The following is a 16,236-nucleotide window of genomic DNA, read 5'->3' as shown; positions in this document are numbered from 1 at the left end:
TATTTTTTTCTTGAGATGTCCATAGTATTGTATTTTGATATGCAGGAGAAGTGTGTACTTCTCATTTTGCTACATATAAGGTAAAAATATGTGTATTCAGAAGTGGATATTTCATAAAACTAGTAAATTTTTGTTTTATTAAACTTTCAGTGAAACAGGTTTCTTGTTTGTTTTACTGTGAGATTGTGGTGATGAAGATGATGATGTCTGTTATTAGTATAGTTTGGTATTGCTGCCTTGATTTGTAGTAAGTCCCAACAGTGAAGATGTCAACACAGTGAAAAAGTCAACTATTGTAAAAATAACTTTTACCTGTTGGACCATACTTTGAGAACTGCTTCCTAACTTACAGGGTTGCCGGATGGGATGGAAGAGTGATTGCAGATTAGCCCTCCCTTTATTTTGTTTAAGTAGTTACCTGTGTAAGGGTCCTATCTGCTGCCACTAAAGGATGTACTGTTTGGGGAAATGGTTAGCCTTCCTGACTCTTGTATCTCTGGATTTAGACTCTTCAGGCAAGTATCAAAGCAAAATTACCTTGTGTTAGTGGTAAAGTAATGAGGGTATGGGGATAAAAATATGTTTATATTAACTAGATAAATGTATAGATAGATATGAAAAGTATAGAAGGTCATTATTTCTATTTTACAGTATATGTTGGAAAGAACCTATTATATACCTTTCCAATAATAAAACATACTGAAAATAAAGGCTGAAAGCAAAAGAAAAAGGAGAGATTGAAGTTTATTTTGTTGTGTAACAAATACAAGAAAATCCTTTACTAGTCTATATAATCATTATAGTAGGGTATGGTGTCATTCTGACTCATAAGTGTGAACTTGGGCCATTATCTAATAACCTGTTTTAAATGAGGCAGTAACACCTTCCTGTTTAGATTTGTTATATGACATAAAATCAAAACAAAATAATATTTTTAAAATGCTAAGAATAGGATGTAGCACATAATAGCTTTCAGCTAGAGGTAGTTCATTTTTAAAGTTTTTATCAGAGATTTGGGTTTCGTTTGGGTCAGGAGTTGGGAGAAGTGGATGGAACCAGGTTGGAGCTTGTGACTCACATTGATCAGGCATGGTGCATACTGCTGAACAAAGACATTCTCTAATTACTGTTTACTTAGATTTTCACTTTGTTAGTATTACTGTATTCTGTATTTGTGCTTTATGTTCAAGAATTGTAAAGATACATGATACTATTTTTTTTAATTTTTTGCTTATAGGATTCAGTGGTCCCAATTTAAAGGCTATTTTACTTTCAAGCTGGAGAAAGTGATGGATGACTTCAGAACTTCAGCTCCTGAACCAAGAGGGCCACCCAATCCTAATGTTGAATATATTCCCTTTGATGAAATGAAGGAAAGAATACTGAAAATTGTCACTGGATTTAATGGGTATGCACTTACTACTATTTTAGAGGTTTGCTTTTTAGAATTTTTTTTAAAAAGTTTTGATTTCTCTGTTTGATAACTGATTATCTGTTAGAATAAGTTCTCTGTCTCTATTGGCAAATATAGTAGTTACTGATTTTCAACTTACAAGTATTTAAATATGTACAGCTTTAAAAAAATTTTTTATAAGAGTTTGAGGCAAACTGACAACCTATGCTGGGAAAGCAAGATCTCAAATGGTCTACATTTGAGAATAAGTTTTACAGTTTCTTTCATGCATTTGAAATTAAGAGAGGGAGTAAGGAAGATTACAGAAAGTGGAAGACAGCAAGGCAGGGACTGGATTACAGAAAATGGACAGGGCTTGTTTAAGGCAAAGATAAGCCTTTTAGTAAAGAAGTTGTACGCCTGGGGCTTGACTCTGCCCCGTGACCTGCCTAGTTAGGAAATTATGATTAGATCAGCCTGTGTGGTTGCATGGCGTAGGACCTCTTTTATAACTATAGTACCCCTTTTTTGTCATAAATCAATCTGAAGGATGCATTGATGACCAACCTTTTGGTTCAATAGGGTGGTCTCACAGCTCTAGGAAGGCTTATTCTAGATGTCTCAGTATGGATATTGTCTTATTGACAATTGGGGTCTGAATAGAGGCTAAATTTTCCCCAAAAGGGAAGGGCAGGTAAATAGAAGGCAGTCTGAAAGCTAACTTCATTGCAGAGGGCTGGACACTCTCTGGATCATTTTTATAACAATCATGATTCCAGTTTTATCATCTTATTTTTCTGTATTTGGCATCTAGTATAACATTTGTTTTATACATGTTCAATAATCATAAACAATTGGACTATATAAAGAAACAAAAAGAGCAAGTATAACTATTATTATGACTAATATCATTAGACTGATAAAGACAATCAAACAAAATTCTGAGTTCTACATCAATCCATAGGCACACAGGCCTTGTCAGTGTCTTGAGATAGCTGTCTACTTCTAGTATCAGCAGCTTTTTGCTTTTTGTGTTTGTTATATGTGTGTGTGTGTGTGTGTGTGTGTGTGTGTGTGAGTGAGACAGAGGAACAGAGAGAGTGACAAATAGGGACAGACAGACAGGAAGGGAGAGAGATGAAAAGCATCAATTCTTCGTTGTGGCACCTTAGTTGTTCATTGATTGCTTTCTCATATGTGCCTTGACTGGGGGGCTCCAGCAGACCAAGTAACGCCTTGCTCAAGCCAGCGACCTTGGGTTCAAGCTGGTGAGCTGTGCTCAAGCTGGTGACCTTGGGGTTTTGAACCTGGGTCTTCTGCGTCCCAGTCCGACACTCTATTCACTGTGCCACTGCGTGATCAGGCTGTCAGCAGCTTCTTATTTTCGAGGAGTCGTTGATATCCATTGTAGGTGAAGGCAAGTGTCACAGGTAGGGGTTAAATGTCCATTTCTGGTTAGGTGCTTGGTAAGTTCCCTTCCAACAAGATTGAATGGAGAGAGTCTTTTGTTTGGTGTCCTTTCCAAAATTTCTAAAGTCTTTGTCTCCTGGGAGCTCCCTGTGCAAGGAAGCAGCTACCCACTTGGCATTTTCTTGAAGTGACTATCAAACCTTGGCAGTAGTGTCAGATATGTCCTTTCAATAATACCAGCTCACAAGTTTCTTATGTAAGTTCAGTTTAAATGCACTGTGGTGCATAAGAACTGAAAAAGAGGGAGCCAGGGAGCAGGGAAGAACCAGTGTCTGTCTTAGGTTTTCCATAGCCCCAGCTATTCATTTCTTCTTCTTTTTTTTTTTATCACTTAATTTTCCCATACAATTTAATGTAAAAGACAGATTCTTTGAGATGTTCCAGATGCCCTTCTGAATCACTGGAAATTTATTTCTACATATATTAGGGTTTTTTTTAACCCTTTAAACCTCAGTTTCTAATGAAAACTTAAGAAATAAGCAATTCACATTTTAGCTTGGCAAATACGTGAATACATTTTAGAACCTCTAGATCAGGGGTCCCCAAACTTTTTACACAGGGGGCCAGTTCACTGTCTCTCAGACCATTGGAGGGCCAGACACACAAAAAAAACAATGAACAAATCCCTATGCACACTGCACATATCTTATTTTAAAGTAAAAAAACAAAATGGGAACAAATACAATATTTAAAATAAAGAACAAGTAAATTTAAATCAACAAACTGACCAGTATTTCAATGGGAACTATGCTCCTCTCACCGACCACCAGTGAAAGAGGTGCCCCTTCCAGAAGTGTGGTGGGGACCGGATAAATGGCCTCAGGGGCCGCATGCGGCCCACGCGGCCATAGTTTGGGGACCCCTGCTCTAGATTCTAGAAAACAGGGTTTTACTGGTAGACGTATTTAAGACGTAGTTCATAGACATCAAAGACAACAGACTTATTTTTGTAAAACCAAGATAAAATAAAGACATAATGGTTTTACTTTTTAAAATTTTTATTAATTTTAATTTACTGTGCTAACATGGATTCATTTGACCCACCCAAAACAACTCCCTCACCTCAACCCCCTTATTCCCCATTATACACCCTTTGCCCCCCTCCCCTAACTCTCTTCCCCCTTCCCTCTGGGATTTGCTGTCCTGTTATCTGTATCTCTGTGTTATGTATATATAATTTCACTAATCCCTTCACCTTCTCTGATCCCATCTGCCTTCCCTCTGACTGCTGTCCCTCTGTCCCTCTGCTTCCCTCTGACTATAGATTATTTCACTTAGAATAATAATCTCCAGGTCCACTCATGCCATTGCAAAAGATAAGATTTCCTTTTTTTTCACGGCCAAGTACCATTCCATTGTGTGTATGTACCACAGCTTTTTTTTTTTTTTTTTTTTTTTTACAGAGACAGAGAGTGAGTCAGAGAGAGGGATAGACAGGGACAGACAGACAGGAATGGAAAGAGATGAGAAGCATCAATCATTAGTGTCTCATTGCGCGCTGCAACACCTTAGTTGTTCATTGATTGCTTTCTCATATGTGCCCTGACCACGGGCCTTTGGCAGACCGAGTAACCCCTTGCTGGAGCCAGCAACCTTGGGTTCAAGCTGGTGGGCTTTTGCTCAAACCAGATGAGCCCGCGCTCAAGCTGGCGACCTCGGGGTTTCGAACCTGGGTCTTCTGCATCCCAGTCCGACACTCTATTCACTGCGCCACTACAGCTTTTTAATCTACTCGTCCACTAACAGACACTTGGGCGGTTTCCAGATCTTGGCTATTGTAAACAATACTGCAATAAACATGGGGTGCATATCTTATTTTGAATTAGTGATTTGGTATTCTTAGGATATATTCCTAAAAGTGGCATAGCAGGATCAAAAAGCACTTCCATTTTTAATTTTTTTAGGAAATGCCATACTATCTCCACAGTGGCTGCACAAGTCTGCATTCCCACCAGCTGTGTTGGAGGGTTCCTTTTTCTCCACAACCTCGCGAGCACTGTGTGTTGATTTGTTAATGAGCACCATTCTGACAGGTGTGAGGTGATATCTCATTGTGGTTTTAATTGGAATTTCTCTGATGATTAATGAAGTTGAACAGTTTTTCATGTGCCTATTGGCCATCTGTATGTCCTCTTTGGAGAAGTGTCTATTCAGTTCCTTTGCCCATTTTTTAATTGGATTGTTTACCTTCCTGGTATTAAGTTTTAGAAGTCCTTTATAAATTTTGGTTATTAGCCCCTTATCAGATGTGGCGAATATGTTCTCCCATTGTATGGGTTGTCTTTTATTTTATTCATGGTGTCTTTTGCTGTGCAAAAGCTTTTTAGTTTCATATAGTCCCATTTGTTCATCCTGTCCTTTATTTCACTTGCCTGAGGAGATAAATTAGCAAAAATATTGCTACGAGAGATATCGGAGAGTTTACTGCCTATTATTTCTTCCAAGATGTTTATGGTTTCAAGCCTTACATTTAAGTTTTTTATCCACTTTGAGTTTATTTTTGTGAATTGTATAAGTTTGGTGGTCTAGTTTCAATTTTATGTATACCAGTCCAATTTTTCCATCACCATTTATTAGAGACTCTCTTTACTTCACTGTATATGCTCTTACCTCCTTTGTCAACCATCATCAGTTCACCATAACGGCGTGGTTTTATTTCTGGGTTCTCTGTTCTGTTCCATTGATTCATATGCCTGTTCTTATACCAGTACCAAGCTGTTTTGATTATAATGGCGTTGTAGTATAATTTGATATCATGAAGTGTGATAGCTCCTACTTTATTCTTTATTTTCAAGATTGCTGAGTTTATTCGTGTTCTTTTTTGGTTTCATATAAATTTCTGGAATGTTTGTTCTATATCTTTGAAGTATGCCATTGGTACTTTAATAGGAATTGCATTGAATTTATAGATTGCTTTGGGCAATATAGACATTTTAAAGACATTTATTCTTCCTATCCATGAACACAGTATATGCTTCCACTTGTTTGTATGTTCTTTGATTTTTTTTATCGATGTCTTATAATTTTCTGAGTGTAAGTCTTTTATCTCCTTGTTTAAATTTACTCCTAGGTACTTTATTTGTTGAGTTATTGCAATAGTGAAGGGGATTGTTTCCTTAATTTCTCTTTCAGACAGTTTATTGTTGGTGTATAAAAATGCCACTGATTTCTGAATATTAATTTTATATCCTGCCAGTTTTGCTGAATTTATATATCAAATCTAGTAGTTTTTTGACTGAGACTTTAGGGTTTTCTATATACAGTATCATGTCATCAGCAAATAATGATAGTTTTATTTCTTCTTTTCCAGTTTGGATGCCTTTTATTTCCTCTTCTTGTCTGATTGCTGTGTCTAGAACTTCCAGAACTATGTTGAACAAGAGTGGTGAAAGGAGGCAGCTCTGCCTTGTTTTGTTTCTTAAGGGGATTGCTTTTAATTTTTGCCCATTGAGTATGATGTTGGCTGTGGGTTTGTCATAGATGGCCTTTATTATGTTGAAGTATGTTCCCTGTATTCCCACTTTGCTGAAAGTTTTGATCATGAATGGGTGCTGGATTTTATCAAATGCTTTTTCTGCATCTCTTGATATTATATGATTTTTATTCTTCCTTTTGTTTATGTGCTGAATCATGTTTATTGATTTGTGAATATTGTATCACACTTGCCTCCCCAGAATAAATCCCACTTGATCATGATGTGTGCCTTTTTTTAATGTATTGCTGGATCCAGTTTGCTGATATTCTGTTGAGAATTTTAGCATCTATGTTCATCAGGGATATTGGCCTGTAGTTTTCTTTGTATTTTCTTTACTTAGTTTTGTAATCAGAATCATGCTTGCCTCATAAAAGAGCTTGGAAGTCTTCCCTCTTGAATTTTTTGAAATAGCTTGAGAAGTATAAGTGTTAGTTGTTCTTTGAGTGTTTGGTAAAATTCGCCTGTGAAGGCATCCGGTCCAGGACTTTTGTTGGGAGTTTCTTGATAACTGTTTCAATTTCATTTGTTGTAATTGGTCTGTTTAAGTTCTCTGATTCTTCCAGATTGAATTTTGGAAGGTTGTATATTTCTAGAAATTTATCCATTTCACCTAGGTTGTCCGATTTTTTGGCATACTGATCTTCATAGTATTTTTTTTTACAATTCTTTGTATTTCTGCAGTTTCAGTTGTTACTTCTCCATTTTCATTTCTAATTTTATTTGTTTGAGTCCTCTCTTTTTTTATTGATGGGTACTGTTTAAGTTCAACAATCTTGTTTACCTTTTCAAAAAACCAACATTGATCTTCTGTATTGTTTTATTAGCCTCTGTGTCATTTATTTTCACTCTGATCTTTATAACTTCTTTCCTTCTGCTTCCTCTGGGCTTTATTTGTTGTTCTTTTTCTAGTTCTTTTAGATGCAGAGTTATTTATTTGAGCCTTTTCTTCCTTCTTAAGGTCTGCCTGTAATGCTATGAACTTCCTTCTCAGGACTGCTTTTTCTGTGTCCCATAAATTTTGAGTTGTTGTATGTTCATTTTCATTTGTTTCAGGGAAATTTTTTATTTCTTCCAAGATCTCGTTTTTAACCCATTTATTATTTAATATTATGCTATTTAGTCTGCAAGTGTTTGAATGATTTTCAGTTATTCTATTGTAGTTGATTTCTAGTTTCATGCCATTGTGATCAAAGAAGAAGCCTGATATGATTTCAGTATTAAATTTATTGAGACTCATTTTGTGTCCTAACATGTGGTCTACTATCCTTGAGAATGTACCATAAGCACTTGAAAAGAATGTATATTCTGCTGCTTTAGGGTGAAAGGTTCTGAAGATACCAATTAAATCCACTTGATGTAGTATGTCATTTAATGCCACTATTTCTTTGTTAATTTTTTGTCTGGAGGATCTATCCATTGATGTTAGTGGGGTATTAATATCTCCTAATGGTATATCGTATTGCTGCCGATTTTGCCTTTTGTATCCATCAAAATCTGCTTATATGAGGCGCAGAAATATTTACAATGGTTATATCCTCCTCTTGGATTGCTCCCTTTATCATTATGTAGTGACCTTCTTTATCTCTTACTATACCTTTTGTTTTAAAGGCTATTTTGTCAGGTGTAAGTATTGCTACCCCAGCTTTGTTTTTTATTTCCATTTGCGTGAAGTACCTTTTTTCATTTCTTCATTTTCAGTCTATGTGTATCCTCTTCTGAGGTCGGTCTCTTGTAGACAGCATGTGTACGGGTCCTCTTTTCTTATTTATGCAGCTACCCTATGTCTTTTGATTGCAGCATCTAATCCATTTACATTTAAAGTTATTTTTGACATGTACTTATTTATTGTTATTTTATTCTTTAAATCTACAATCTTCTTTTTCTTGATTTCTTTTTCTTTTTTTCCTTTGTTCTTTCTACAGTAGGCCCCTTAGCAATTCTTGCTGTACTGGTTTGGTTGTAATGAGTTCCTTGAGTTTTTTTTTTTGTCCTGAAAGTTTTTTATGTCTCCTGCAATTTTAAACAATAGCCTCGCTGGATAAATTAGTCTTAGTTGTAGGTTCTTGCTTTGCATCACTTTGAATATTTCTTGCCAATCCCTTCTGGCCTCAAGTGTTTTTGTTGAGATGTTGGATGTCATCCTTATGGGGGCTCCTCTGTAGGTAATTAACTGCTTTTCCCTTGCAGCTTCTAGTATTCATTCTTTGTCTTTTAACTTTGGCATTTTAATTATGATGTGTCTGGTTTAGGCCTACTGGGGTTCCTCTTCAATGGGACTCACTGTGCAGCTTGAAATTTTGTGACCTTTTCCTTATCAATATAGAAGTTTTCAAGTTGATTTATTTCTTCAAACAGTTTCTCTATCCCTTGTTTGTTCTCTTCTCCTTCAGAAACCCCAGTGACGTGGATTTTTTTTTTCATATTGTCACAGAAATGTTTAGAATTTTCTCAATATTTTTAAGCCCCTTTTCTTTTTGCTGCTTTTCTCCTGTGCTTTTATTTATCTTGTTCTCTAAATTGCTGATTCGATCCTCTGCTTTATCCAGCCTGCTGTTGATTCCTGTAGTGCAGTCTTAATTTCTGATATTGTCTTTGCCATTTGTGACTGGTTTTTTGTTGAATTTCAATGCCGTTTTTTGTTGTTGTTGTATTTTTCTGAAGTTGGAAACGGGGAGGCAGTCAGACAGACTCCCGCATGCACCCGACTGGGATCCACCCGGCATGCCCATCAGGGGGCGATGCTCTGCCCATCCTGGGCGTCGCCATGTTGCAACCAGAGCCACTCTAGCGGCTGAGGCAGAGGCCACAGAGCCATCCCCAGCGCCCGGGCTATCTTTGCTCCAATGGAGCCTTGGCTGCGGGAGGGGAAGAGAGAGACAGAGAGGAAAGCGCGGCGGAGGGGTGGAGAAGCAAATGGGCACTTCTCCTGTGTGCCCTGGCCGGGAATCGAACCCGGGTCCTCCACACGCTAGGCCGACACTCTACCGCTGAGCCATCCGGCCAGGGCTTTTTTTTTTTTTTTGCCTAAAAATTATTTTAGAAGTATTAAAGGATCCTCATCCTCATCTTGGTCATCTTACTATTAATGGAAGGCTGACTATTGTGGGCCTTGTTGGCCTGAGAGGCATGACTTCATCTTAATTTTGAGATGTGAACAATTTGAACAAACTTCTAGGGAAAACCAGTCCTCACATGGACACCTCCAGTAGCCAGATGTGGTGGATATCCCTATAGGACAGCTTTACACCTTTAGGAAATTCTTCCTCAAGCAACCCTACAAGATTCTTTTTTTTTTTTTTTTTTTTTTCCTTTACAGGGACAGAGAGAGAGAGTCATAGAGAGGGATAGATAGGGACAGACAGACAGGAACGGAGAGAGATGAGAAGCATCAATCATCAGTTTTTTGTTGCAACACCTTAGTTGTTCATTGATTGCTTTCTCATATGTGCCTTGACCGTGGCGCTACAGCAGACCGAGTAACCCCTTGCTCAAGGCAGCGACCTTGGGTCTAAGCTGGTGAGCATTTTTTATTTTGCTCAAGCCAGATGAGCCTGCGTTCAAGCTGGCAACCTTGGAGTCTCAAACCTGGGTCCTTGGCATCCCAGTCCAACACTCTATCCACTGTGCCACCACCTGGTCAGGCAAGATTCTTAGTCACTTAAAAATACCTAAGCAAGGGCCATCAAGAGCTTACAGATGCCACCAGAACCAGGATGCTTTTCAAGGCATGGACTCCTCTCTCAGGCCCCACTGTCAGGGTGAACCCATTTTAGCATGCCCTGCCCTGTGCCCTGGGGCTCCCTCTGCCTTCTCCAGGATGTTTTGTCCCCTAGCACTCATCTCTCTACCACTCCAGATTTAGGGATCTGAACAACTATTGTCACCCTATTGACTATTCAGGTTGGGGAAGCAAGTGTCCTATCTCTTTCACAGCTAAAGAGAGGTCAGTCTCATTTAACCAGCAAAGATTTTTTTTTCATACTCTCAGTAAGTAATCCAATTAAAAGCAGCAACCCATTTTTCTCCCTTTCCCTCAGTTATGTCAACCCTTATCCATCTCAAGAATTTTCTAAGGACACTCAAATGAAGTCATGGCCTGCTACTTAAAGCAGGAAGGCCCAGAATTCTGAGAGAAGACTCAGCCAAGTTTACTTAAAGTGAAGCCGGGAGCTGGTGGGGCACAGTGGACCCTTGCTTGTACCCAGCACAGCGTCTGGGTCTGCAGGGTGATCCTTCTTCCGAATCGTGCCAGCTATGCCAAGTTAATATTGATCTAAATATTTAAAACTAGAGAATTTTTATAAGTGTTTATTTGAGCCAAACTAATGACAGGTGCCCTGGAACAAAGATCTCAAATGCTCCCACAGCTTTTTTTCTTTTTCTTTTTTTAAACTTGAACTGCCTTTATGGCTATCAGTAGCATTCAGACTTCTTGTGGGTATGGTAATAGAAACGTTAATTTATTAGGAAGTACTTGAATGTTTTTTTTTTATTTTATGTTTGGTGTTATAAAACTTTATATTTTGTATAGAACCTTTATATCATTGAGATGTCACATTTCTTTTAAAATGAAAGTTAACAATTTATAAAAGTATTCTACTTAATAAGTTTTTATTTTAAAATTTTATGGAGTCACCCTTCCCTCCCAACAAATAATCATTTTAGCTCTTTGTAAAACATTGTGCTTGAAAAGATACTCTACACCATAATAAAGCTAATCTTTAAAAAATTGTTGCTCTGTTTCATTCAGTGTCATTTTAAATTTCTTTTCAGGACTTTATGATTTTAGGATTTCCTTTATTGAAGGAAAGTAGTATTTGTGAAATTGAATTGTTTGGTATTCAGTTTGGCATTAACAGTTTGGAGTGTGGGATAACAATACCAAATTAATCACTTGTGGATATGTTAACTATAAATTCATATTTAGGGACAGATTTTATTTGAAGGAGTTTGACTTGTATTTTTTTTTAAGATTTTATTTATTCATTTTAGAGAGGAGAGAGAGAAAAAAGGCAGAGAGAGGGGGGAGGAGCAGGAAGCATCAACTCCCATATGTGCCTTGACCAGACAAGCCCAGGGTTTTGAACCAGCAACGTCAGCGTTCTAGGTCGACACTTTATCCACTGCGCCACCACAGGTCAGACTTGACTTGTATTTTTATGTAGTATAATAGTCTCATTCTTTTCTTCAGCTATTTAATCACATGGTATTTCCAACAGATAGTGTAATTCAGTTAGCCCTCATATTCCATGGTCCCTTGTTTTTAAGATTAGAAGTTTTGCTTAAATATATTAAATCTTTATGCTCTAATTTCCGGTTTGGTACTAAAATATTTAATTGGAGGAGAGAGATTACAGCTTTATTTTTGAGTTCCATCAGTAATAGTCACCCCTGGGGATTTGAGTTGAGGAGACTTATTTTCACTGTGTACTCTGTGGTATTGTTGAAAGTAACCATATGTATATATTTCCTTAGTGATACTAGTTAATTTTTTTTACCCACATACCCAGAAGAAGCTACATGCTGTGTATGAGAAGTTATGTTGCTCCTGACCAGGCGGTGGCATAGTGGATTGAGTGTCGGACTGGGACGTGTAGGACCCAGGTTTGAAACCCAGAGGTCCCTGGCTTGAGTGCGGGCTCATCTGGTTTGAACAAGGGGTCACTCACTCTGCGGTAGCCCCCCTGTCCAGGCACGTATGAGAAAGCAATCAATGAGCAACTAAGGTGCCACAATGGAGAATTGATACTTCTCATCTCTCCCTTCCTTTCTGTCCCATCCCCCCTCTTTATCACAAAAATAAAGAAATAATTTAAAAACGTTCTTGCATAAGATTTATTATTGAATGAAATGTGTTCAAGAAAGAGAATGCTTTGTGTGGATATTTATAAATAGTGCATAGATACATAGACTAATATTAGACATTATGGTGATTCATCTCTTCAGTAAATTACAGCTACCATTGAAACAAGAGTTAAGGTGAAAGGTCAAATTATACCACTGCTTTGTGAATGTTAAACTAATTTGCTTGTGCTTCTGAATTAGTGATACCACTTTTAATTCTTTCAAATTAAGTTGTACTAGAAACAGATATAGGTAGGCTATTAAATAAATGTAAATGTAGTTTGTTAATCGTGAAACAGGTAATTGGCCAACTTCTGAAAATGACTTGAATAGTCTTTAAATGCCTAAGCATACTTAAACATAATTGCTTTTAAAATGTTTTTCACCTTTGAATTTATATTCTCATAAGTATTTAGAACTTAGATTCTTTAAATTTTATTTTTAGGATGGCTGTCTAGGAATCATTTTTTAATTTTTAAATTTACCCTTTTTGAAAATATTATAATTTATACATTGAAATATTTGTAATCTTTTTCTACTTTATTTTCATATTTTGAATATAAATTTGTTGCTTTTTAAAGTTTTGCAAAGAGTGGTGGGTAGAAATAGCATTTTGTTTTATTTCAGCCAGTTTGAGGGTTTGTCCTTTTTAGTGTACTTCTGCTATTTGTAATAGAGTATATTTTAAATTACAGAGTGACCTATGTTCACGGTTTTAAAATGATCCTCGAGTGCCATAGGAGTACCAAAGAGTAGAATCAGAGTAGAATCATGTTATATGCTAGTTGTGGTTTCCTTTCAGAAGAGCTTTGAAATCTTTTCATGTCAGTACATTCACAGTCCTGTCTTTTGTTTGCTTGTTTATTTGAAATGGCTGCATTATTTTCTATTATGTGAACAGGTTATAATTCACTTGCTCTGACCCTGTTGGTGGAGGATGTTTACTCTTTGGCTGTTACAAGTAGTGCTTACAGTGAGCATCCTTGTACATACCTTCATGTGTTGATGAATATTATGTGTTGAGAATATGTATAGATTTATAGCTTTTCTTTTCATTTGTAGAAATGGAATTGCTAGGTCACAGTATACACACACTAAAAATTTTCATTGATACTTCCAAATTGACCTCACAGATGTGTTCATATATACTTCATGTATACATGAATACATATAGTATAACTATTATTTTTGTGTGTATTGCAATTGAGCCATGGCTGCAGGGGGGGAGGTGGAGAAGCAGATGGTTGCTTCTCCTGTGTGCCCTGACCAGGAATTGAACCCGGGACATCGACACGCCAGGCTGATGCTCTACCCCTGAGCCAACCAGCCAGGGCCCTTATACCTCCTTTTAAAGATCTACCTGAAATTAAATGTTTCCAGGTTCATCCTTGCTTCCCTGGTATGCATTTTATTCTATCTTCATAACACTTTGTACATAATGTTATTTATTGTAATTATTCACGTCTCTCTGCTTGGCTAGTGAGTTTTTCTCACTTATCGCAGGCCCTCATTTTTTTTTTTTTTTTCATTTTTCCGAAGCTGGAAACTGGGAGGCAGCCAGACAGACTCCCGCATGCGCCCGACCGGGATCCACCCAGCATGCCCACCAGGGGGCGATGTTCTGCTCCTCTGGGGCGTCCCTCTGTTGCATCCAGAGCCATTCTAGTGCCCGGGCCATCTTTGCTCCAATGGAGCCTCAGCTGCGGGAGGGGAAGAGAGAGACAGAGGAAGGAGAGGGGGAGGGGTGGAGAAGCAGATGGGCGCTTCTCCTGTGTGCCCTGGCCGGAAATCGAACCCAGGACTCCTGCATGCCAGGCCGACGCTCTACCACTGAGCCAACCAGCCAGGGCATGTTTTATTTTTAATAATATATAAACTTTTTATTGCAGCATCACAGATACTTAATGAAGTCATAACATAGGTGGTATGTGTTTTTAAGGTTTAGAGATTAGAGATCTAGAATAGGGGCTAAGATTTAGGTATACCACTATACTCTAAAAATATATAGTGTGTTTAAGATATATATGTATATAATAAACTACATATTGATTGTAACATATGTGAAGAGACCCTGCTCTTTAAAAGCTTTCAATTATGAGATGAGACAGACAATTTGGAAACTGATATATGTAGCTTGGAAAAATACATTTTTAAGATGGAGTTATAGTTGTTTTGTGTATTAGCTAGAGGTTTCCAATTATGTGTCTTTATAAGAATGAACAAAACGTGTAAGCTTACTGTTTTATTAGTAATATTGTTGGTGTATTTCGTGCTTTTTTCCATTCTAAAGATTTAGTTTTGACTTCGTGTTGAATAGGTTTTCAAAATCAAAGGAAAAAAATTCTCGTCAGAAACGCTAAGGAATTTCCTATGGTAGTCATGATGAATATCAAAGAACTTCAGTATTTCAGGCTGCTTCTGAATATTTGTGATATTTAAAACATTTCACTTTTTAGGTGGTATCTAGTTTTTTGGCAGAATGGTAGTTTTCTGACTTTAGGTTTGATGTTACTTGATAAAAGACTGATTCCTGCCCTCTCAGATAACTAAAATATTTGTTTTTCATATGAATAACATTTATTTCATATATTTTCAAAGTTTATTATAAATCTTATACTGACTTTATAAGAATATAAGAGTATTATTGATGCTAAGAATATGAGAATTATTTAGTTAGTCCAACCCAAAAATAAACGTAGGATTTTAAGTACTGTATGTGTAGTGTAGAAGATAGTAGGACATGAGATGTGAAGTTACAAAGTGGGTTTGAATTCTGGCAGTAATACTGACTAGCTGCCTTACCTTGGGGCGAGAGGGAGAGTATTATGTCAAATTGCCTATAAACAATGAACTGTTGGAATGTTAACTAATAATTTGAAGCTTTGTAATTTCCCTTATAAGAAGAATAAATAGATTCGTATAGCAAATACTAAAGTCTGAAGTTTATTTTGTACTTTTTAGCTGCATTTGTCTTATCTAATGGTCGTATTTGCTGTTCTGATTGTAATTCTGAGGAATACTAATAGTATGAGATCAAACTTTTTATATTTATAAAAAATGATTTTAGTTTCAACTTATGTCAGTTTTGCATTTATTTTGATTGTGAAAATTTAATTATATTGGAAGTATTTGGTAAAGTTAACAGGCATTTAAAAATTGAGTATTTTTGTATTTAAGTTTGATGAAGCATGTATACACAATTATAAAGCAGAACCATATTTATAGTACTTTTTCATTAAAATTATATGTCTTATTCTGCCTTATAACAAAACATTTGTAGTTTTATTAGAACACTTAAAAGAAATCTTTATGGCTCTGGCTGGATAGCTCAGTTGGTGAAGCATCATCCTGACACGCAGGTTGTGGGTTTGATCCGCAGTCGGGGCACATTCAGCAATCAACCAATGAATGCATGAATGAATGGAACAACAGGTTGATGTATCTCTCTCTAAAATAAATAAATAAAATTAAAAATAACAAAAAAGAGAAAACTGCTTGTGCAACAGAATGCTTGAGGAAAAGTTTATTTAAAACAAACTAACTTGATTATTTGTCTTTTTTATTTTATAAATAAATTTTTATTATAATGTAGTGACATCAATAAATCAGGGTACATACATTCAAAGAAAACATTTTCAGGTTATCTTGTCATTTAGTTCTGTTTCATACCCATCACCCGAAGAGAGATCGTCCTCCGCCACCCTCCATCCAGTTCTCTCTGCACCCCTCCCCCTCTCCCTCCTTCCCTCCCCCACCCCCCGTAACCACCACACTCCTGTCCATGCCTCTTAGTCTCGCTTTTATGACCCACCAATGTATGGAATCCTGCAGTTCCTGTTTTTTTCTGATTCGCTTACTTCACTCCACACAATGCTACCAAGACTCCACCATTCCTCTGTAAGTGATCCGATGTCATCATTTCTCCTAGCTGAATAGTATACCATGGTGTATATGTGCCCCATCTTCTTCATCCAGTCCTCTATTTTTTTTTACAGTGATTAAAAGCCTTTAAGCAAACTCTTGGCCAACACAGCAAGAATCCATAAAAGAGTAG

The 16,236-nt window shown here is 37.0% G+C and overlaps 1 protein-coding gene across 2 annotated transcripts in view; it reads left to right on the top strand.

Annotated features, from left to right (window-relative positions):
- The window catches only part of PPP4R2 (protein phosphatase 4 regulatory subunit 2), a 99,102-nt gene that overhangs the window by 67,757 nt on the left and 15,109 nt on the right, over nucleotides 1-16,236 (top strand). For both annotated transcript variants that reach the window (XM_066244592.1, XM_066244591.1), the window contains one exon: nucleotides 1,238-1,408. In XM_066244592.1, coding sequence (XP_066100689.1) covers nucleotides 1,238-1,408 — 171 coding nt within the window. The remainder of the gene's footprint in view (nucleotides 1-1,237; nucleotides 1,409-16,236) is intronic.

Source organism: Saccopteryx bilineata, chromosome 10, assembly GCF_036850765.1.
Source record: "Saccopteryx bilineata isolate mSacBil1 chromosome 10, mSacBil1_pri_phased_curated, whole genome shotgun sequence".
NCBI lineage: Eukaryota > Metazoa > Chordata > Mammalia > Chiroptera > Emballonuridae > Saccopteryx > Saccopteryx bilineata.
Note: the sequence above shows the minus strand (reverse complement) of the source record. Positions and strands in the feature narration are given on the sequence as shown.